The sequence below is a fragment of the Rosa chinensis genome, chromosome 5 (assembly GCF_002994745.2).
Source record: "Rosa chinensis cultivar Old Blush chromosome 5, RchiOBHm-V2, whole genome shotgun sequence".
NCBI lineage: Eukaryota > Viridiplantae > Streptophyta > Magnoliopsida > Rosales > Rosaceae > Rosa > Rosa chinensis.
Window position 1 is genome coordinate 13,968,844 of NC_037092.1, and position 24,019 is coordinate 13,992,862.

Consider the following 24,019-nt stretch of genomic DNA (forward strand, 5'->3'; position numbering starts at 1 on the left):
ATAGAGGTCAAGTGAGTAAATTTAGAGGTTCTGTGAGTAAATTTAGAGGTTCTAATAGAAAAACTGAAAATTGTGTAAATGGTCATTACATGACAAGTTGAATAGAAGATGGGCTTGTGGTTTGCATGTTGGTAGGTGTTATGGGCACACCCGTGGAATGTGATGACATTGCCAAAACATGCTAAACTTTGTTAACACTATTTTTTCTTGAAATTTTCTTGTACTACAACCTCACCACTCGTGAGCATGATTTTTTAGGACCAATTCCAATTGACGGAACACCAAAATCTAGAATGAATTTTTTTTATAAATTTTATTGTTTTCAGACTTTAAAAAATTGTAAAAACAAAAATAATAATTGCATCGTAATTTTGGTGAATTGCTCAAAAAACATTATTTGAATTTAAATTTGAAAAATCTCGGTGAAAAAATAATAACATACTATTTTGGTCAAAAATCGTAATCCATGATTTTGAGTAAGAAAATGGTCAAACTCTTTTTTTTTAGTTATGGGGTCCAATTTTGGAAAAATGGGAGCATTAATTGCATTTAATTTATTATTTTAAATTTCTTTTTTATCGGAAGTGAGGTAGCAAGCCACTCTGATAGTTAGTAACACACCTATCTAGTCAGTATTCGGACCAAAGTCTATGAGGGTATCCCAGCAAAGCCAGACTAATTCTCCACCGCAGGCGCACGAACCCGAAAGCTCCTCAAATCATAGTTTTATATTTAATTTAAGAAATAAAATTTTTGCATCTACACCCCCTATCTTTGGTTAGATCGGAGTGTGCACTGGCACTTTCAGGAGGAGCGAGTGGGGGCTAGTAACAACTTAGATTACACTTCTTTAAAGAATCCGCAAAACCTGTGTGTTACTTTTATTCAACCAATTTAGTTGTTTGAGCCCTACGTGGTCAAATCATGGATTCATAATTAGCTGAAGAGATTGCTGAAACAGATATGCCTGTAGTTTGGAAGAGATCGAAACAACTTAGAAATCAAACCGAGGCTGCTGCAATGGTGTAATGACTGAACTTTTATGATTGTGAGTGTATATAACTCTATAAGAGTGTGTTTGGATGAGGGAAAAAATGATGGAATTTAATTGAAAGTGAGGATTTTATAATTCCTACAAGCTAATTCCCTCGTTTGGCATTATCAGATTGGAAATTTTAAATTTCTCTGTGGAAAAAAAAAAACGAAGGAATTCATTATTTAAATTCTCCACTTCAATTTCCACCAAAATAGGTGTTATTTTTGAATTCCTTTACAATATTCAAGTTTCATTTATAAAACAAAGTTTTTTTCTATTTTATTTTTTTATTTGTTTTAAACTTTCTTAATTTATTACACATTTCAAATCCTAAATAAATACAACCAAACAATAGAAATTGCAATTAATGGAATTTTAGATTGATGGAGTTAAAGATTTCATCATTTATAAATTCCTACGGATTTCATAATTTTCTCATCCAAACGCACCGTAAGATCGTGTGTATATTGTGTTGAAGTTCATATATTTTACTGAGTTTACCATTTCTTTGACAGTCGCTTAAGCTTTTGTCAGTCATGGCTGCCGTCTGCTTGGATAAGAAGCCAAATAATATAGAGAAAGTTCTCTTCTCTTATCTAATGTCGTTGGATGGACTCCACTTCAACCACTTGGGATGAGGTACTATCTTCTCTGTGATTTGATCCATAAATATAATGTATCAGATTGATTTCTAATTGAGGATTGAATCTGAAATAGGTTTTTGTAAGAGACACCTTGATTAAACCAATTCAGTGCAAGCCCTTGTGGAGGCAGTTGAAAGAAGAGACTGCCGGTATTGTCAATCAAGCTGATTGGTATATTTTCTGGTCAGTTGTACCAAGCACAGTGTGATGAATTCCTCAGTTTGAACCAGGAAAGCTGCTGCTTGATTAAGGAACCAAGTCAAAGTTTTTCAAATTATTGTACGAGTGGACCTATAACATCAAATAAAGTATTCAAAGGTTTCAACTCAAGCTAGGTTTCCTCTTGGCCGGTGTACCTGTTTTTTCATCTATCACATAAGTACCTTGCATAATATCACCTTGCAGATTTCAGATCAAATCAAAAATCGTTTTAACAATCTGATTGTACAAAACAAGTAAACGCTTTCAACAATAATTAGGATCAAAATAACTAAAATAAATATTTTTGATTTGGTCCACTATTTATGATCTTTACATTGAGACATGATTAACCCGTTGAGCTAGGAACTTACGTGACAAGAATATCTATAAAGTGCGAATTTAAGTACCGTCCCACCTTCATTTGTTTATTTATTTATTTATTTATTTATTTATTTATCAATCAATAACTTGGATGTCAATCCATTAAAGAAAAATGTAGTTTATGGTATTTAGCCCGAGTTTCTACAGGGGCGGACCGAAATCAACTCGACGATTAATGAGACCAGAGTCAGGGAACTGACCCTGATGACGACTTGTGCGCAAAAAAGAAAGCGAGAGCACCTTTCTAAACTTGCAAGCGTACTCCCCAAGGTACTTTTAAGCATCAGACGCTATTGAAAGTAAAGTTGAAGTACGTCAACTGAGATATATCTTGGCCTTTCTGTTGACCATAAGTAAGAACAATAAGAATAAAAGGATGCCAAATTTCAATAAGCTAATGTGCAATTTAACTCTAAGCAAGAAGATATGCCCTAGAAGGGTGGTGGCACAGATGACCTGCACAATCCCAGCACACGAATGTTGATCTAAAACCCAAATCCATGTCCAATTGTGACCTAAATCCACTTAAAACAGGCCACAAACCATCTCCAGTCCCCACTGCCCCCAACAAGTTTACCGACATGTTCAACTCAAATTGAAGAGGATACTAATTACGATTAGAGAATGATTTTTTACTTTTGTGCTAACGCAGAAAGGAGACGATCTGCAGGGTGCAAAAATTGAAACAGACCAAGACACAATGCGAAGGAAAAGTTAAATGTGACGAAATCCATGTTGATTATGCAAAGATTAATTCATCACTCGAAAGTAATGCCAATGAAAAAATGACTAGTAAAGTTAAGCTTCTGCAAAAATTTCAAAGTTCAAAATGTGCTGCAAATTTCAAAAGTTGAAAAGTCTCTAAAGCTCATTCATCTTTCCATTCCTTGTTCACAGCAGAACAGACCATTGCAAGTGGTTCTGAGCGTAACAGGCTGAGGCAAGAAACTGAGGTTTCAACTAGGAACAACCTGCCTCCATCGAACCTGAGGTTTGGACACAAAAATTGACCATATGAAGTTCATGTCCACCTCCTTTAACCCAACAATCTTTAGCTTCGCAACTCTTCGATGGCCAAGCTTATCAATAATGGACCTAACATTTAATAGCAGATAATTGGAGTATTAGCTTGATTGCATACCATCCAAAGTAGAGCATGCTGAAGTAGAACTAGTATTGTGGTAAGAGAGAAAAAAAATGTGTAAAGGAAATCCATAAAAAAGAAGAAACACATTACACTATTTGCAAAGACTATCTTGATTAAGGCTGTCAGTGAGAGCCTTAAAATAGTCCACAAATGGCATACAGTGCATTCTAATATATGCAAAAGCCATGGCACGTTGGTTGTCTAGAAATATATCAACAAAATAAAAAGATGGTTTTTACCTGGCAATTTTATCTCCACTTTTACTATAGGATCTCAGTATGACCACAGGTGTTCCTTCATTGCAAATGGAAATGAAAAATAGGAATGTTACTGTCTGATGAAGATTTGGAAAACCAATTCAATGTCATTGAAATTTATAAGAAAATACCACTGAGATGCATCCCTGAACCTGAACATAAATTACTTTCCATGAAGGAACATTGTGTACAAATGATTCAATGTCATTTTATATATGCATACCTTTTTTTGCAGAACATTGTTTACAAATGATTCCTTCTCAGTAGTGGGCAATGACGAAGGCCAACCAATCTGCAAAGCAGATAAAAAATTAAAAAAGCGAATAGAGATTGAAGTAAAGTTTCAAAGAGCTAAACTAAGATATTCAAGCTTCCAAAGACAACAAAACAGGAACTCACCTGATTAAAATACATAATCAGCATCTTTTCCTTGTACCAGCACACTTACTGAAAAATTAACATAAAACTGCAATGAACAACTTCAGATTGTCAAAGTAGATAACCTTTATGCAGACATTTCAACATTTTAAACCAAGTAAGTGGGAAGGTGTGGCAGGTTGGAGAGAAAAAGTAGGTATTTGAGACACAAGCATATGACTCTCCATATGAAGAAACTTTTATGACCCAGATGCACACACAGAAATGCTATTGTAATTCAAATAACTCAGATTGTTGAGATTACGAGCAAATCACAAGACAGACAAAGAAATTCAAGTGGCCCATACTAGACTCAAGTAGCAATTTCAACTTTAGGAGGGTCTCATTCAGATCAAAAGATAACTTCCAAAACATAATAGTAAAATGCTTGGGGAGAATCATTGCTCTTAACTTTTATGTCACACCCTAGGAGGTCTGTATAAACAGGTTCACTCCAATTGCACGGTCAAGCCCAAGCTTTTTAAAAACTGATAGTAACAGAAGAGAACATAGTGAGATAAACACATAATGTACTTCATCGTTCCATGAAAGTTCCATAAAATTACTGCATCGCACCTACATTGAATGTCTGGTGGTTACCCAAGTGATATACATCCATAAGAACCCTGAAACAAAACATAGTGCATCAAGAAAACAAGCCTCAAATCCTCATCTTTTGTTCCACCTTTGGCCGCTTCGAATTGCATGGCTTACTTGCTTAGCACGTATTAGAGCAATGACCTTTCATTGTTGCCATATTCTTCGGGAAGGAAATACGATGGCTGATAGAATGGCAAATATGGGCTTACTTTCTCCATCCCGGTATGGCATGCTTCTCCTCCGCCTAAAATATCTCCTTATCTTCGTATGGATGATCTGGGATTCCCCTACCTTTGTCATGTTTAACTCCCTTTCTTGCATGGGTTGGTGTTGAGCTTGTTTTAACATAGGATGCTATTTTTTCTACATTCCTTATAATGCAAACGCTGGTCGCTATTACTTGGACATGATGTTACAGGGGTTATTTGGTTTAATTACGAAGCTGGGTGCTGATGGCTTCTCTTGGCAGATAGGGCAACTTTTGTTTTTTCTTCCATTGTTTTGCTTTGCAATCTGTTTAATTATCTGGAAGTTGGAAAAATTTGAGGATCTGCTTCATTTTTTTCACTTCCTTTTGTCTTTCTTTCTAGCTTTTGGGGTAAGGTTTTTGTCCCCCCCCCCCCCCCCCCCCTCTTTAGGTTTTATTTTCTTTTTATGTTATTAATAAAAAAGAATATAGATAACAGAACCCTTATGCCTGTGTCCAAGTTGACACCAGATGTGAGACAGTAGTACATAACTTAAATATTAGATTAAGTTGATCAAGATAGACATTATTTAAGGAAATGTAACTAGCCCATGACTTAAGGTCTATAATTCAACTAGAAGCTACGTTATGATCAAATGAAACAACGTCAACCACACATGCACCAAGTGAAAAAAAAAAAAAAAAAACTCGTGTAAAACTGTAAACTTGATGCAGATTACGATGAAGTCATCACCTTTAAGAACACCATTCAATTCAAGGCTGAATAAATCAATCAAACAACTTGGGTGTGAGAAAAAGAGAATGTTACCCATCAACTTCAAGAAGAACAGCGAGTTGCGCAGATGGGTTCTGGTAGTTGGCGCCGGAAAGTGAGCTGAAAGCATTGAAGCGATGAAAGTGGCGACATTTTCCAGGAAAGGTTAAGTTTTTTGGGAAAGTTGGCGAAAATGGAGAGGGCAAGTTGAGATGGTTCTTGGGTAAAGCAAAGAGGTGAAGTTGGTACGGTGAAAGATGGTTGAAAAAGACTGAGGCCTCAGAATTGAGCAGGAAGCGAATTCCATGGCCATTGGTGTGTTGGTCCACTGGGAGTCCATTGATTAACAGCTTAATGGAGCAACATAAAATCTCAGTTTTTCATATGAAATGACTGTTGGTCCTCTTTTGGATTTGCCAGAGGTGAAATTCAACAAACCCTGCCCCATCCATGTTAGATTTGTGCCCACCCTTGGACTGATTCCTCATTGTACGCAGAAAGAAGCAAAGGAGCACCTCCATCCAGTTCTTGATATGAAATGACTTTCTTCTTTGAGCCCATTAGCTCCATTTACTGTACAAGCTCTTGCAGAGCCCGACTGTTCAGGTTTTATGCTTTCGTCTCCATTTCTCAATGAATTTAACTGTTTAGACTCTGTCACAGTAGCCCTACCATCAGGACTATCATCACTCTCCCCTGCTCACAGCACCATTTTTGGCAGCATGAGTTTTTGCCTTCACAACATCTTCAGTATCCTCTGCAACCTGAGGCCGAGGAGGGAAACCAAACACTGGCTCAAGGAAGGTTGTCCATATCTTCATAACTTTGTCCAATTGCTCGGTCTGCAAACTTCTCCACAAAACTATTTGATGAGTTGATACTTGATACAGATCTTCATGGATGTCCGGATCAGGGTACTCGAATTCCAAATTTGGAATAATAGGTCGTCTATTTCCAGCAGCAATAGCAAGAAGAACACCATCTTCCTTCCACTTCTTCTCACTCATCTCTTTAATCTCCGCCAACAAGGCTGAAAAAATTTGTCCCCATCCACGGAGGAAGAGGAAGTAAGAATTAATTTTTACAAGTGGAAAGAGCAATTGCAAACCAATGGAAGACGGTAACTTTTCAATATTCTAAGCAGCAATGGAAAACCAAAGCCTGCTTAATTAATAGGGAGCCGTACTATAAAACAAGAGACTCAAGTATCACGATCTGTACACATGGCAGAGTATCACGTTTGCGGTAGTTACCTTTGGTGCTTAAGCTCTTTGAGTCCTATTGCTTGAAGTAGAAGCTATGATGATCAAGTGACTTGTGATAGTTTTTCGCATATATATATCACCCCAGATTTTGTTAAAGTCAGAGCGACACCTTGCCCACTCTTCTTGCTTTTGCTTCAAGCGCGTTAATATAACAGGCAAAGCTAGTGGAGCCTTTTTCCTCAACACACCCATAACATCAAGCCCGTGGTCACCATATAATAGCTCAACGCACCTTAGAGCTAAATGAACAGAGAAGAAAGGGACAATCAGCAATTGGAACCAGATCAGAAATGAAAAGAGGTATTCCTCAATTCAGTTAATAAAAAAAACCTGTGAAGTATTCTTCTATCCGGATTGGACTTTCAGTCTTAATGGTATTGTTGTTGATCTTTTCTAATAGTTCTTCCACACGCTTGGTCATTACATTCGCAGACTCTTAACAGCATATCTAATCCAAACCTGAGAAAAAGCCATATAACAAAAAATTGGAAATCCTTTCCAGGCAATTGGTACTGCAATAAAGAGAAGGGAAAAAAAAAAGAAGGGGGAAATAAACCACAAGCACAACCTATGAGTTATGACATCTCAAATGGAATTCTCACAAAGAAAATATAGGTTTCAGAATTTAAGCCAAAAATGACGATGAAAATGAACCAATTAACAATAATTCAGCCAACCTGCATGAGATTCAAACTGTTAGTTTACCAAACAATATGACCTAAAATGTACATATGTGCTACCTGTGCTCATCTCATTTCCTGATGCTCGTATGCCTCCTCAGGACATGCCCAGTCACCAACACCAGCTTTTTCCCTTGCACTCAGTATTTGCAGACATTGCACTTTATTGTGTCCATACAGATTCTGGAGTCTCAGTAGCTCTGACCTCAGGTCCCTAAAAACTAATAGCAAGCCATTCCGGAAGAAACCTCTTTGACAATCTTGGACTATAATTAGTGACATCACTTGCGGGAGGTCAAAATAACTTAACTAGTCAAGCACTTCATTCGCTGCCAGAAAATACAATAACGTTTGTGTTATATCAAGCAGGTATCAATAAGAGAAACAACAAATTAATGAATAACCCAAAGTGGTACCTGTAACATGTGCGGGACATGGTGAAGTCCATATTCACATCATTGTCCCACATAAAATCGAACAGTCTGAAGGAGACATCTGGGAAGAGATCAAGAACGACCTCTCCTATTTGGCGTTTGTTGAAGAAATCATCAGGAGGGGGCACGTCTTTCATTACATTTTCGTTAAAGTGCGTAATACCATTTCTAACCAGCTCTGCTTCATCCTCATAATGCCTGAAGCAATAAGCTCTCCAGAAGTAATCATCCTCCCAGTAGGTCCAAAACAAGTCTATGTCACTCCTCGAACGCCAAGCATCCCATCGGGTATAAGCATCAGTCCAATTTTCTTTGAAGCCTTCATGGTCGAATTTAATGTTGAGCAAATTCCACACTGCCATGGCAGGGAAATCGCATAGTTCCTCCTCCGTCTGGAAAAACAGGTGGAAATTGTGTGTGTGTGGATGCATAACCTTGGATGTAAGAAGCTGACTAGGTATATAATGTCAGGGTGCATGACAGTCAAGCTTACCTACCTCAGGAAGGTTGTTCTGGTGACAGGGAGGATTACCCTCAGATATTTCTGGAGATTCTCCCAGGCGTATTCGACCCTGTTGAGTATGTGCATGACTCAGACGGCAATGAGTATGCATCAGTCATAAGGCCCCGGGAAGATTTATACAAGAAGCTCTGGGAAGATTTATGCATGACTGTGTGTGTCTCTTTGGGTTAGAGAGCTTCTTGTATAAATCTTCCCGGGTCCTTATGACTGATGCATACTCATTGCCGTCTGAGTCATGCACATCCTCAACAGGGTCGAATACGTCTTGGAGAAACTCCAGAAATATCTGAGGGTAATCCTCCCTGTCACCATAACAACCTTCCTGAGGTAGGTAAGCTTGACTGTCACGCACCCTGACATTATATACCTAGTCAGCTTCTTACATCCAAGGTTATGCATCCACACACACACAATTTCCACCTGTTTTTCCAGACGGAGGAGGAACTATGCGATTTCCCTGCCATGGCAGTGTGGAATTTGCGGAACATTAAATTCGACCATGAAGGCTTCAAAGAAAACTGGACTGATGCTTATACCCGATGGGATGCTTGGCGTTCGAGGAGTGACATAGACTTGTTTTGGACCTGCTGGGAGGATGATTACTTCTGGAGAGCTTATTGCTTCAGGCATTATGAGGATGAAGCAGAGCTGGTTAGAAATGGCATTACGCACTTTAACGAAAATGTAATGAAAGACATGCCCCCTCCTGATGATTTCTTCAACAAACGCCAAAAGATTTATGCATGACTGTGTGTGTCTCTTTGGGTTAGAGAGCTTCTTGTATAAATCTTCCCGGGTCCTTATGACTGATGCATACTCATTGCCGTCTGAGTCATGCACATCCTCAACAGGGTCGAATACGCCTTGGAGAAACTCCAGAAATATCTGAGGTAATCCTTCCTGTCACCACAACAGCCTTCCTGAGGTAGGTAAGCTTGATTGTCATGCACCCTGACATTATACCTAGTCAGCTTCTTACCTCCGACGTTATGCTTCCACCTATATATACGAAGGCATTCAGCACGTCTCTGAGACACAGAAAAGGATGAGTGGATGAGAAGACCACAACTCTTTACCTCTAGTCTATATTTCATACATTATCATTACTGAGAGGAGAGAATATCAGCTCATAGTAAAGAAAACAAAAACCACAATTTGTTCGCATAGTGTGAGACGAGAATCTCATCGTAAAGAAAACAAAAACCCACAATTTGTTAATATAGTGCGAGAATCTCCTCGTAAAGAAAACAAAAACCCACAGTTTGTTCATATAGTGCAAGAATCGAGAACAAAGAAAAACAAAAGGCCCGCATCATATAATCCAATTTACCTGGACAGCTTCTGTAGCAAAGGCTTTGCTACATGGCATAGGAATTGTACAATCTATAATAAGATTTCCTTCCCAGCACATCCTTGAAAAATCTAACCGGCTTGCCGCCGGCGTGACGCTTCCGCTTCACCATGGTTACAGAATTGACCGGAATAGGTTTTCGATTCTTGGGTTTCTGTGTTGGGGCTTAGGGTTTTTGATGGTGAATTTAGGGGGAAAGACCGAAAGAGGAAACGGGTAAAAATGAATTGAGAGAGACTGACCCAAAAGTCAAAAAGAGTCTTGGCCCCCAAAATCCTTGGCCTTTTTTTTTTTGGGTTTCTGAACCACCCTCCCAAAGTCAAGACTCATTTTGAGTCCAGTCCCAACCCAAAATGGATCGTGTTTTAAGTCCGGAAGCCATTATTACGAAGCTGTGGGTCACTGACCGTATCCCCGTCAATTCAGTTTAAAGCCACATACGTTACGACGCGCTAAATGGCGACTAGAATCTCTAACGGTGAAAAACGACCCCAAAACAAAAAAGAGTTGGACAGCCGCGACAGCTTGGGGGTGGAATGAAATGAAGAATTAGGCCATCTCCAATCCAAAGGACTAAAAATGGCCCTGGGGCTAAATTTTAGCCCTAAATTCTGTACTATTCATTGATCTGACATCAACCGTCTCCAACCCGTCAAGGCTAAATTATAGCCCTAAAATATATTTTAACATTTTGAATTGGTTATATATATATATATATATATATATATATATATATATATATACAGATCCTATCCAGAGCGGAGCTCCGCTTTGAAAATTAACGTGTGAAGTTCGAGTTTTGGGTCACTTTTCGGTCGCATATCCACATCTCGACCGTTCAGTTTTTAGGTACTAGTGTATAGATCGTCTCTGCAAATTTTCAGCCAAAATGATGATCGTTAAGGCATTGATAACTGCCTTAAAGCTAGTACGGTTCAGGTTGACAAATTCAGTCCGTCCATTGGTTTAAGCGAGTTAGATACCTTAACGATCATCAATTTGGTTGAAAATTTGCAGAGATGATCTATACACTAGTACCTTAAAAATAAACGGTCGAGATGTGGATATGCGACCGAAAAGTGACCCAAAACTCTAACTTCACACGTTAATTTCAAAGCGGAGCTCCGCTCTGGATCGGATCTGTCTGTATATATATATATATATATATATATATATATATATGTGTGTGTGCTTATTTTTTAAAGTCAATTGACTTATAGTAATTGAAATAAATTATATGATAAAAAATATTTTTTCGGTTGTATTTTTTTTTTTAAAGATAATTAAAAATATCTTTAGCTAATTTTGAAATGAAATAAAACTGGAATAGAATTTTTAATATTTATTTTATTCATGACATAAGCATTTAAAAGTTACACAATAAAGTAAGAAAATGCAAACACTTGTCAGTGACAACCCTGACAATTATTAAAATCAGAAATTGAAAGCTTTGAAAACTCAATCACATAGCAAATATCAAATTCATGGTGCTTGACCTCGCAGACTCCAGAGGTGTTGGACAAGATCATCTTGTAAATGTCGGTTGCCAACAGGAGAACGTATCATTCTGTATCGAGACATATATTCCGACATGATGATTCTTCCAGATCTTGGATCCCTTTCCAAATTTTCTCTCGCTTCGTCTAAGATGCGAGCTCGAGCTCTTCTGGACCTATTTAGATCCGGTTCGTCATCATCAGACTCGCCATTGTAGTAATCGGCACGTTCATCCTCAACAATCATATTATGAAGGATAATGCATGCCAACATGATATTGGACAAATTTTCCAAACTCCACCCTCTTGCAGGTTGTCTAATGATTGCCCATCTTGCCTGGAGAACACCAAATTCTCTTTCAACGTCTTTGCGGAAGGCCTCTTGTTTGGTGGTGAAATATGCTTCAGCTTCATTTTGAGGGCGTCTGATTGCTTGGACAAGCGTTGCCCACTTAGGGTAGATGCCATCAGCGAGATAGTAACCCATGCTATAATGATGATTATTGATGTGGTAGTCTAATAGTGGTGACTGACCTTCAGTGAGCGCATCAAACAGTGGTGAACGCCCGAGGACTGTAATGTCATTTTGGGTACCAGGAATTCCAAAAAAGGCATGCCAGATCCATGTATCAAAATCCGCCACGGCTTCGAGAACGATGGTTGGTTTTCTTGATTTTCCACTAAAGCTTCCTTGCCATCCAGTTGGACAGTTCTTCCATCGCCAATGCATGCAGTCAAGCGAACCTATCATTCCAGGAAAGCCTCGTCGTTCGGCTCGCTGTAAGAGCCATTCCAGATCCTCTCTCTTTGGTGCTCGAAGATATCGTTGTTGGTAGATGATGACGATCGTACGACAAAATTCACCGAAGTTTTCTATAGCAGTAGATTCAGCCATCATGAAGTTTTCATCAAGAGAGTCGGCCACTTGTCCGTAAGCCATCATTCGGAGTGCGCAAGTCAATTTCACATGAGGCGAAAAGCTGAGTTGCCCTTTGTTGTCACGTTTTTGCCTGAAGTAGGGGTTAGCTGACTGGACATCGTCTAGTAGGCGAAGGAAAACTTCACGCCTCATTCGGTAGCGGCGTCTGAATATTTCTGGTGGGTACACCGGATTTTCTACAAAGTACTCATTGTCAAAGGGTTTAAACAAAAAAGCAAAAATGTATATGAGGAAATAAATGAGAGATTAAGAATAGGGAGAAGATAAAAGATTTAGAATAGAGAGATATATATGAGGAAGTAGAAGGAAGATGTGAAAAAGAATGTTGAAGTCATATGTATTTATAGTGTAAAAGTTTTTTTTTTTTTTTTTTTTTTAATTTGTTTCCAACCAACGGCTACATAGCCAACGGTCAAAAAAAAAAAATATTTTTTTCAAACCAACGGCTGGCTATATAGCCAACGGTCAAAAAAAAAAAAAAAAAAAAAACTAGCTGTTGCTGACGTCATGCATATGTCACACAGCACTACACGGGTGGGCCTCCCATTTCTGATCCATTTGGCCCTAAGGGCTAAAGTGCTATCCTAAGGGCTATATTTGCCCCTTTGTTTGGCCTTTTGGCCCTAAATTTTACCCCTTTGGCCCTCATGATGATGGGTTGGAGACCAAGAAGGCTAAAAAAAAGCCGTTTGCCCCTTTATCCAAACGGGTTGGAGAAGGCCTTAGAGTCCCTACATAAATTCGGCGCCATAAAAAATCATAGTATTTCACTATTTGTCCACTGAGTTATGTTCGAAGAATTAATTGATTCATATGTCCTTCAATTCACATACATATCAGGAGAGGAATTTCATAGTGAACTCCTTCATTATAAAAGCTTTAGTTTAGTGGTAGTTACGGGTTATCACCTAAATATTTTGATCATGTTTTGGTAAAAAAAAAAAAAATTATTTTGATCATTCAGGTCGCTGAACTGAGAAAGTGCCTTTTCCATTCCATTTCTCAAAGAGGGCCTGCTGATGATACCCAGTGTGTTGTAGCTGCCTCGGCATTTTCGCTTAGTGCACAAAACATTTGGAAAATAATAAAAGAGAACAAGGACCTGGATCTTCCTTCTCACCGAGTTTGCTAATTAGTTTCCTCTTCTTTTCCATCAAAAATGTTATAAAACATACTCATATGTCATACACATATTTACAAATGTAACAACAAATTTGTTGTTAAAGTGGTAAAGTGAGTCATATTTTGTGTAATCTTAGTTCTATTAATGGTCATTGCACCACCTAAGACCTTATTATAAGTTTTTGAAAACATTCATTGTCGATGTTATAATTTTGATTTAATTATAGAGAGGTTCTTGCGTACGTCAGCCGTACCACGTGGCGGTGCGGCTGACCAATCAGAGCTCTAGCAGGAGATATTTTGGGTATTTCATTTTTAAAAAGTAGGGACAGTTTCGAAACAAGAGAAAAAATTTCTAATTTTTGATTGGTCAGCCGCACCGCCACGTGGTACGGCTGACCCTATCCAAGAGTTTCTCTTAATTATATGTAAATAGCGTAAATGAATATGATATAATAATTAGTGGTAGTGCTAACCCTACTCAAGAATTTCTCTTAATTATATATAAATAGTGTCAATGAATATGGTATAATAATTACAACATTGACAAGACCTATTGGAAAAAAAAAAAAAAAAAACACACACACATTGGATGTATGACTCTCTCTCTCTCTCTCTCTCTCTCTCTCTCTATCCCTCCCTCTCCGTCTTCTTCTCCTCCTCGGCGACCGGCGACTGCTCCTCCAGTCCTTCTCTTCTTCTCTTCCGATGGTATAGATGAAAACTTGAAATGGTATAGTTGAATTGTTGAAAACTTGCAATATTGCACTCGGTCAGTGAAGAGAAGGCCTCAGAACTCAGAAGCAAAGGTAATACACTAATACCGTCATTAAATATTGAAAGCTTGTTATTTTGATAAATGTATTGGCATAATGGGATTGCTCTCATAATTATAATTTTAGATGTTACATTTGTATTGGCATAATGGCATTGCTCTCATATATCTAATATAAGTTAATTTATTAATTTATAGGTGTTACACTAAAATGTCAAATATATCATGAGCCAAAACCGAAGCGATAAAAAAAAATTACTACATGATTTATTTTATTGTTGAGTTTGTCCTTTAATTTTGTATATGCATTTGAGGGGTAAGGGGAATATACTCATTATATTCCCCTCTCTCAGCACTACACGGGTGGGCCTCCCATTTCTGATCCATTTGGCCCTAAGGGCTAAAGTGCTATCCTAAGGGCTATATTTGCCCCTTTGTTTGGCCTTTTGGCCCTAAATTTTACCCCTTTGGCCCTCATGATGATGGGTTGGAGACCAAGAAGGCTAAAAAAAAGCCGTTTGCCCCTTTATCCAAACGGGTTGGAGAAGGCCTTAGAGTCCCTACATAAATTCGGCGCCATAAAAAATCATAGTATTTCACTATTTGTCCACTGAGTTATGTTCGAAGAATTAATTGATTCATATGTCCTTCAATTCACATACATATCAGGAGAGGAATTTCATAGTGAACTCCTTCATTATAAAAGCTTTAGTTTAGTGGTAGTTACGGGTTATCACCTAAATATTTTGATCATGTTTTGGTAAAAAAAAAAAAATTATTTTGATCATTCAGGTCGCTGAACTGAGAAAGTGCCTTTTCCATTCCATTTCTCAAAGAGGGCCTGCTGATGATACCCAGTGTGTTGTAGCTGCCTCGGCATTTTCGCTTAGTGCACAAAACATTTGGAAAATAATAAAAGAGAACAAGGACCTGGATCTTCCTTCTCACCGAGTTTGCTAATTAGTTTCCTCTTCTTTTCCATCAAAAATGTTATAAAACATACTCATATGTCATACACATATTTACAAATGTAACAACAAATTTGTTGTTAAAGTGGTAAAGTGAGTCATATTTTGTGTAATCTTAGTTCTATTAATGGTCATTGCACCACCTAAGACCTTATTATAAGTTTTTGAAAACATTCATTGTCGATGTTATAATTTTGATTTAATTATAGAGAGGTTCTTGCGTACGTCAGCCGTACCACGTGGCGGTGCGGCTGACCAATCAGAGCTCTAGCAGGAGATATTTTGGGTATTTCATTTTTAAAAAGTAGGGACAGTTTCGAAACAAGAGAAAAAATTTCTAATTTTTGATTGGTCAGCCGCACCGCCACGTGGTACGGCTGACCCTATCCAAGAGTTTCTCTTAATTATATGTAAATAGCGTAAATGAATATGATATAATAATTAGTGGTAGTGCTAACCCTACTCAAGAATTTCTCTTAATTATATATAAATAGTGTCAATGAATATGGTATAATAATTACAACATTGACAAGACCTATTGGAAAAAAAAAAAAAAAAAAACACACACACACACACACACATTGGATGTATGACTCTCTCTCTCTCTCTCTCTCTCTCTCTCTCTCTCTCTATCCCTCCCTCTCCGTCTTCTTCTCCTCCTCGGCGACCGGCGACTGCTCCTCCAGTCCTTCTCTTCTTCTCTTCCGATGGTATAGATGAAAACTTGAAATGGTATAGTTGAATTGTTGAAAACTTGCAATATTGCACTCGGTCAGTGAAGAGAAGGCCTCAGAACTCAGAAGCAAAGGTAATACACTAATACCGTCATTAAATATTGAAAGCTTGTTATTTTGATAAATGTATTGGCATAATGGGATTGCTCTCATAATTATAATTTTAGATGTTACATTTGTATTGGCATAATGGCATTGCTCTCATATATCTAATATAAGTTAATTTATTAATTTATAGGTGTTACACTAAAATGTCAAATATATCATGAGCCAAAACCGAAGCGATAAAAAAAAATTACTACATGATTTATTTTATTGTTGAGTTTGTCCTTTAATTTTGTATATGCATTTGAGGGGTAAGGGGAATATACTCATTATATTCCCCTCTCTCCCCCCCCCCCAAAATAAATGTATCTTCTTCTTTTTTTCAATTAATAAAATTCTTTCACACCATCGAAATTCTCTACTCTTTTTTTTTTCCTTCACTTTGTTAAGAAGTCCAAGCCCCACCGAACTTGGAATCCTGAATCCACCACAAATCATTGGTTTTGAGATTGATAAAAGGAAGAGTTTCCGAAATGGTGCAAAATTTAAGGGAAACTGCAAGAAATGTGGTGGTGACAAAAGCAACTAAGCAAGAGAAGAGGCCGGGAATGTTCTGACGCAAATGATCAATCGGTTTGTAGTAAACTTGTCAATCAATTATCTACGCCTTCTCTTCTTATTTCCTCGCATTTTAATTGGTTACTACCAATTTGTTGATTTTTTTCTCAATTCAGGTTTTTAAGAGTTATGATATTGATACGGTGTATTTATCTTGACTACTTCGAAGAGGGAAATGAACCTCAACTCTACTGACATAGGATGGGATGGAGTTGACATAGAGATGGAGAGATCCCAATTTGATTTCAGGTGACTAAAACACAAACAAAAAGCATACAAACTTTACAACATTGTGGTGACTAAATGCATCCGGATTCGATTTCTTTTTAACCTCTCTAGGCCTCTATAATTTATACAGTAAACAAAATAGCAGAATGCACAACATCATTCCCATCGTAAGGGGAAGACATTAGACTTGGTTGGAACATATATATGCATCATTGCGTCTTCGCTAATTGCTTCATCAACCCCTTGATAATCTTTCCAAACCACATCAAGTTCATTATTGCTAGCACTGCTGGTACAGCAAAGACCAACAGATATCCAAAGGGGTGCATCTGGATGACCTGCCCATCCAATGAGTACATTAGTAATGAGATAAACTGACACTCCGAGCTTATTTAGGAATTTCAGTGGTACATATTTTCTGGACTTGCAACTTACCTGATCATAGTGCAAGTAAACATGGTAAAACATGTAACCGAACAGCAGAATTCTTGCCCCCTGCATTGTATAAAGGCATGATTAACAGAGACTGATACAACATAACTAAATGGAAAACCCAGCATTGGCATTTTCAGAGAAGCGAAGTCTGTCTATATGAGTTACATGTAGGGCATCAAAGCTTGAAATCTAATCATAAAAAATTTATCAAAAAAAGATGGGTCCAATTCAATAGGAGTTTAACTGACCAGCCATGAAAAAAATATCACAATGCCGTTAATGAGATATGCGCTGGACCTCTTCATACCAGCTGTATCAAGATACCTTCATGCAACCAAAAATCATATTAGATACGAAAACCTACACTGAAATACAATCTTACAAATTCTCATACAAACTTACCGAAAATCCAAAATACAATCATATCAAACTTACCATCTCATATTGATCTCTGGAGTAGTGATCTCAGAGATGAGGATCATGTATGTATAAAGTTGCCCTTCCCCAGAAAACATTGAGTATGCTACTGCAATTCCAGAAAGTGAGTGATGGAGGACCTGAAATTGAATGCCACCATATTATGAGTTATGCAGCCTCGGAAGAAGTTACTCATTTAGAAACAAAGATTTGTGTATATGATGCTGAAGCAAACATGTTTTTCTCTTTTCCTCTTTTCCTCTTTTCTTCTTTCCGGTTAGCTGTTGTGCAACTAAGGAAATCAGAGTTGAGAATTGTTCTAACATTGGTTTATGATACTTCTGACCAAGATGTTAAGAATGTAAGAACAAAAAAGGAGACGTGCACCTATAGGCAAGAAACATATACATGTGAACAATCGTTTTCCATAGAAAATACTACTTACATACTCCATTCCACCTAAAGAAGGGTATAGCCACAGTAGCATTCCTAGATCCGCACAGAAGTACCCAACAGAGACCTGTCATAAATAATTGTAATTAGGTGCTTTTTTAAAAAGAAACAAGTCAGGACAATCAAACTGAAATGTATATCTAGGTTAAAGCAAACCCAATACAATAAAATCCAAATCACTCGTCAATCCTTGAAAGAAATTGGCTCATCGGTTTATTTCTATCCGCATCTAAGCATGGTCAGATGATGACCCATCATGGTATCATAAACATCTGGAAAATAAAGTTTACATGAAAATGCAGAAGATGCATGGGTGACTTGAGAATTAATTAAGATTACAAAGTATGCATTACAAACCCTTTCAAATTTTCAATATTATAACAATTCCACAAACTTAATAGTACACCAGCAGTGTGCAAATTACAAATAAGGTGTAACAGAAGTACAACATAAAGCATGTAGACTTGATCACAAATTGAATGCTCCACTCTCTAGAAAAACAGATTACTCCTTGATTCTTTTGTAGCCAAATCTTTATCAATCAAACACAATGGAGGAATCCACCTTTATAATGTTACTTAAATTTCTCAACGACCAGCTGAGAAGTGATGTTATGAGTTCCATCTTCAATTCAAGTCCCCAAACTCCTTGAGGTATGCCACTTCTAACTATTAGCTTTAGAAGCCTCCTATCTAAGGTTTTCTTAGCTTTTTTTATTATTACTTTTTCTTTTTAAGAAAGGTGTACTTCATAATAGTTCTACACTGTTCAGATCAAGAATTGCCAATCTACTGAGAATTTCTTGGTCCAACCAATTACCAATTCACTGGGGTTAGAAGCATTTAAATCAAAGTGCGGGAGTAGATATTATGCCAAGTCAATACTTCACACAGTTTGACCAGAAGGTCTGCTAAGAGATTAAACTGAACAAAGCCAAAATGTCCTCAATATTAAAAAGCTGCTACAAAGCTTGAACTCCACATAAAAGTGGCTATAACTAAAATGCATCCAAAATATTTTCAAAAGAAGATAATTCCACATGTACAAAGAAGAAAAGGCATGCCCCTTGTCTCACCCATATCACATAAAATGTACATAATCATTCTTCCTTTCCAGGATGGCATGCAACTCAAATGAATGGAACACAAACCAAATTGTACAGAACAAAGGGAGACATGCGGGCTTATACACATTTAAAAGGGATTTATGCCTCTAAAAATGGAGAAATTCTACAATGTGTTAACGTATGACATGCATACAATTGCCTTAAAGTGGTAAAATGAGTCATCAAAATAGTAATATTAATCCTCAAAATAGTAACATGAGTCCTTAAAGTGATAAATTTTCTTAGTTATCACATGAGTCCTCAAGTGATAAGATGAGTCCTTAAAGTGATAAATTTTCTTAGTTATCACATGAGTCCTCAAGTGATAAGATGAGTCCTTAAAGTGGTAAAATGAGTCCTCAAAGTGATAAAAATAGTTGATGTATGAGAAATATTAACATACCATAGCCTTACCCAAATGACCCCCAAAAATATAGTTGTCTTCCAAATATTCTTGAGAGAGAAGAGGTATTATGTAGTATTTAAACTAAGAGAGTTGTAATAATTTCCAAGAAATTGTTTCCTATATATGTTCTGCTTTAGAATCTCATGATGGTGATTTTGTGGTTTTAGTGAGGTAGGTAAGATGTAGTTATAGTCTCTACTCTGTAGACACAATTAAAAAAGGTAAAGGCACTTATGCCTATAAAAATAACCTGAGTGTCACAAAAGTAGTTATACAGGAAATAATTATTCAAAAAAAAAAAATTATACAAGGGATACAAAATTTCAACACCATATGATCATCTGTTATCTCCATGAAAATCTTTCTTAAATTATTGTATCCCTAACTAAATTAAATCATCTTGAAGATTAATTTAAGCATCTAACAATGTAAAAAGTTAAGGCTCATTTAAGCATCTCCTAACAGCTAAATACACAAAAAAATAAATGTTCATATTCTTATACAGGGATTGCAGGTAAATATTTCCACATTAAATGAGTGAAAATAATTCATAATTCATAATTAAATAGCAGGTGCATACCCCTAATCCAAAAACAGACAATGGTGAGCTTCGAAATGTAACAAGGCCAGCAAGCTGTTGGTCTGAAAAGAGATCGGACCAGAAAACAAGGTACAAGGATAGAACTGTGATAAAAATGGCATGGATGCTAGAGATTCCTCTGCCAAAAATTATTTTCTAAAGTTAATAACTGCACATTTTATGATAACAGATGAGAAATGTATTAATGTGGAACAATTGGAAAGTGGGAACAAACTCACCGACTGTTCCACTCAATTCGTTGGATTTTTGTAAGACTAGCATAACTCTTGATGTAAAAGGTACTAATTAACTGGGTAAGATCATACACCTGCCATAGATAATGAGTTAACAAGGAACTAGTAAAACAAAACTACAACCTAACTGATGATACACCCAATGGCTTCAACTTTAAGAATCAATTTAATATTTGAAAGAATTGGACAATAAGAGTATACCATTTTGCACAAAAATATTCCTCCAAGAACGGAAGTATATGGCATAAACGGATCCGCTAGTAAGTAGCTTTTAACCAGCGTTTCAGCCTGATTTTGGTAAGATTTAATTGTCATTGCTGTCTTTCTGGACACTGCCATCTTTTGACAGATTCCTAGGACAATATCTTGATTTGCAGCTCTTTTTTACCTCTTCACTTTCTTCCCTTCTTCATTATCATCTGTCCTCTAGCAAACAAGAAGAACAAATAAGCTATCTAGTATAATAATCCACAATCATAAAACATGCACCTGAAAGTGACATTCTAACCAGGGTAACTTATAATAGCAGATGGGTAAACTATAAGCAAAAGAAATGTGACACTTGATTGAGTCTTCTTACATAGTCCATAAACAAGGTACCACAGTTACCACCTAAATCAATAAAATAAAAGGCTGCACCAGTGCATCTTAATCTGTTGAAAACAAAGCAACTGTGTATGTACTGCGCCTTTCAAGTATTTACACATTCTTTAGATTAACAAGCAGACTGAAACCAGAATCAATAACAGATTAGATCCGAGCAACACCTAGAAGGATAGAGAAGAGAAGGATCAAGCAAGACCCAAAACTCCGACTGAACTATTTGCCAAAGACAGATGTGTGAACAGACACTAGTAAACACAAAAGATAGTGTAGGTAAACATTGGTCAAGCAACAAATCTCCATTTTAGGACTGACAGGAACAGTTTCTACACTGAATAGAAAAACAAATGATCCAACCACAAAGATCATACATGCATTTGGATCACTCGAGTCAATGTGAGATGCACCACTCCCTAAATATCACCATGGTCACAGAACAACATCAAAACAAGTTTTAAGCTAGAGATTTGAATAGACTCCCAAATAAAATCAAAATCAAAATCAAGCAGTACCCAGAAACCAGTAAATGGAATCAAGTGGAGGACAAGCAAACCCGGATCCATGAAATGGGTATTCAAAAACCACCTTCAGCATGAGATCAGAGAATAAACATGAACAAGATTAAATTTTTAACAAAACCCAGAAAGCTAAACAGAGAATACAAGCTAAGAAGCTCAGAAATCAGATAGGGAGGTCTCACCATTAGCATGAAGTCCACAAGAACACGACCAAAACCCTCCGAAAATCAGATGGGCATTTGAGAAAACAGAGGAACCAAAGCTGATCAATGCCAAAAGCAACAAATCCCCATGAAAGTGAAAACCTTGAGAAGATGATGCAGATGGGCAATTGATGAAAATAAATGGGTTTGTTGTCAAATTATGATCATCACCAAATTTCTCTGAATGGAAATGCAACAAACCCGTGAAAAATGAAAAACGAAGCAAAGGGTGCAATCAATGTGAATGTGAGTGCTTCGAATCTACAACCGAACAGGTATTAAAGTAAAGGGAAGAGTTATTAGTTAAACTGGAGAAAGGGACCAAAAAACGAGTAGTGTTGGGTGGAATTGGATACGTGTGGTGTGGTTTTAGGTGAGAACAAAAGGTGCCATTGGCTCAGTGTGGTTTGCATTTCATGGTTGCCAAATCCAATCAAGATAGGGAAGTAAGAAACAAGAACAATGTGATTGGCTAGGGTATTTTGATTTCTCAGTTTTGTTTTTTAGGAAGTTTATTTGGAGGAGAAGATTAAACAGAGATAGGTATGTCTTCTTTGGTGTATGTGCATGTAGGCAGTTGCATATCAGTCAAGATAGACAGGTTACCTATTTGGATGATAGGGTTTGGATCTCCATATCTTCATTTATTCTACTGTGATTTTCAATTTGGAGTTGTAGATATATTTTTCTTAATTTTGAAAATTGTGTGTCAGATATGTTATGAAAGGTTTCTATAAGAGTCTTCTTGATTTACAGATGAGAAGATAGATAATAAGCGATAAATTTCAATTTCATTTTCAATAAATATAATTATTAGTCCAAACTAATAATCACCAAATAGAGAATGGAAGTTCAAAAATAAAAAAAAAGGGTTACCTAGTTAGAAGATAGGATTTGGATCTCTATGTCTTAACATTTTTTTTTCACTTGATTTGATCCAGAATTTAAACATTTTCTTCATTGAGGAGAAGGAGAATCAAAATATTTGAAACAAATTATGAATAGTTACTATAAGAACTCATTTGTAGATTAGAATTTAGAAGTAGAGAATTAGTAAGAAATACATACGACCAATTTGGAAAATCAATGATCGCCAAAATGGAAATCTAAAGTACTAATGGCAATTATTGAAGCACTTAAAATTGAAATGGATCCTAGCCTCAGATTACATACTAAGCAAGTAGCATAATGATATTGTCCTTGATCTTTGTCTACGAAATAGAGTTAATAGGAGACTTTAGACTTCACCTGAGCATTCTCGAAGGAAGGCATCAGAATAATTCTCATCTTCATCAATAGGCACTCACAGCTAGCTATATGGACTCATATAATCATATATACTATATTAGCTAATTAATGAAATTACTAATCATATCATGCTATATAAAAAGAAAAAAGAAAAACAAAGATGATGCTAATGCAATCCTAAATATATTATATATTATTAATAAACAATACATTTTTTCATAAAAAATGTTAGCTTTTTAAACCATCTAAAGTAGTAGTAACTAATAACATAAGAGAGTAACTAATAATATAAGAGGTTTAAATTAAAGTGGTAGATCATAAGTTCAACTTAAAGACGAAAAATTATTACATATTAATAAAAAATAATAATAAAACAAATAACTTAACATAGCGCCAAAATCAGTAATGAGTGGGCAACATGTTGTGATGATCACTTCATCATAGAATAGGACCAAGACGGATGACCTTAATTATATCATGATCGAGCTCGATCAGTAGACAATCCTAGCATTAACCAGAAATGATAGCATACTCAACATATCCATTTGTTTGAATATAATGTCCTTTTCATCATGGGCAGCATTTCCAAGTAAATTAAGCAGCTGGCTTTTGGTCCAAGTTTGCCATGAATCTATAGGAGGCATATGCTCTGCTCAAACATATTGTTCTTCCTCTTATATTTATTGGCTTCACGCATTTGTCTTCACGCAACACGCAAAGTTATTGGCCATTGGCATTTGTTGTTGACGATTGCAACAACCGGGAATCTAATCGCGTTGCATCATGTGGTATTTGTTTTGGTTTTTTGCGTGTAAGAGGGAGTAATATGAATATGTAGGTTGGTTATGGAACTTAATTATAAGACTGGAATACATTGATGAATGAATGCGAGTTGTCAACGCATTTTACACCAAACGCCACCCTTTTGACAATACTTAACAGAATCTTTGAAGGAATGGAATGTTTATAGTTT

At 36.8% G+C, this 24,019-nt stretch overlaps 2 protein-coding genes and 1 long non-coding RNA gene across 6 annotated transcripts; all 3 read right to left on the bottom strand.

Annotated features, from left to right (window-relative positions):
• Positions 1-2,400: 2,400 nt before the first annotated feature.
• On the bottom strand, positions 2,401-8,511 carry LOC112167003. 3 transcript variants are annotated; one of them, XR_002923549.2, is made up of 9 exons: positions 8,007-8,509; positions 7,651-7,919; positions 7,241-7,369; positions 6,899-7,149; positions 5,700-6,675; positions 4,066-4,113; positions 3,890-3,958; positions 3,649-3,703; positions 2,401-2,602 (listed from the first exon to the last, which is right to left on the bottom strand). It is a non-coding gene; the product is annotated as an uncharacterized LOC112167003 (long non-coding RNA). The 3 variants fall into 3 exon arrangements; XR_002923547.2 differs by lacking the exon at positions 2,401-2,602 and adding an exon at positions 2,971-3,357 and having other exon boundaries at positions 4,066-4,132; positions 8,007-8,511; XR_002923546.2 differs by lacking the exon at positions 2,401-2,602 and adding an exon at positions 2,971-3,357 and having other exon boundaries at positions 8,007-8,506.
• A 2,869-nt stretch (positions 8,512-11,380) lies between these two features.
• Positions 11,381-12,466, bottom strand: LOC112203202 (protein ALP1-like). The gene has a single exon (XM_024344199.1). The coding sequence runs from the start codon at positions 12,464-12,466 to the stop codon at positions 11,381-11,383; it is 1,086 nt and encodes a 361-aa protein (XP_024199967.1).
• A 4,342-nt stretch (positions 12,467-16,808) lies between these two features.
• Positions 16,809-22,364, bottom strand: LOC112167813 (TLC domain-containing protein 4-B). 2 transcript variants are annotated; one of them, XM_024304895.2, is made up of 9 exons: positions 21,778-22,364; positions 20,676-20,893; positions 20,460-20,548; positions 20,221-20,359; positions 18,122-18,196; positions 17,695-17,816; positions 17,508-17,583; positions 17,260-17,319; positions 16,809-17,162 (listed from the first exon to the last, which is right to left on the bottom strand). In XM_024304895.2, exons 2-9 carry the CDS (start codon positions 20,811-20,813, stop codon positions 17,034-17,036), a joined length of 828 nt encoding a protein of 275 aa, XP_024160663.1. In that variant the 5' UTR covers positions 20,814-20,893; positions 21,778-22,364; the 3' UTR covers positions 16,809-17,033. The 2 variants fall into 2 exon arrangements, with proteins under 2 accessions (XP_024160663.1, XP_024160662.1); XM_024304894.2 differs by having other exon boundaries at positions 20,676-20,900; positions 21,778-22,363.
• Between the last annotated feature and the right edge of the window lie 1,655 nt (positions 22,365-24,019).

Coding starts and splice junctions, on each gene's coding strand:
- LOC112203202 (XM_024344199.1), bottom strand. CDS start 12,466: ATGAGGCGTGAAGTTTTCCTTCGCCTACTAGACGATGTCCAGTCAGCT.
- LOC112167813 (XM_024304895.2), bottom strand. CDS start 20,813: ATGGCAGTGTCCAGAAAGACAGCAATGACAATTAAATCTTACCAAAAT. Junction 20,549..20,675: donor GAATATTTTTGTGCAAAATG/GTATACTCTTAT, acceptor TATCTATGGCAG/GTGTATGATCTTACCCAGTT. Junction 18,197..20,220: donor TGTCTGTTTTTGGATTAGGG/GTATGCACCTGC, acceptor TATTTATGACAG/GTCTCTGTTGGGTACTTCTG.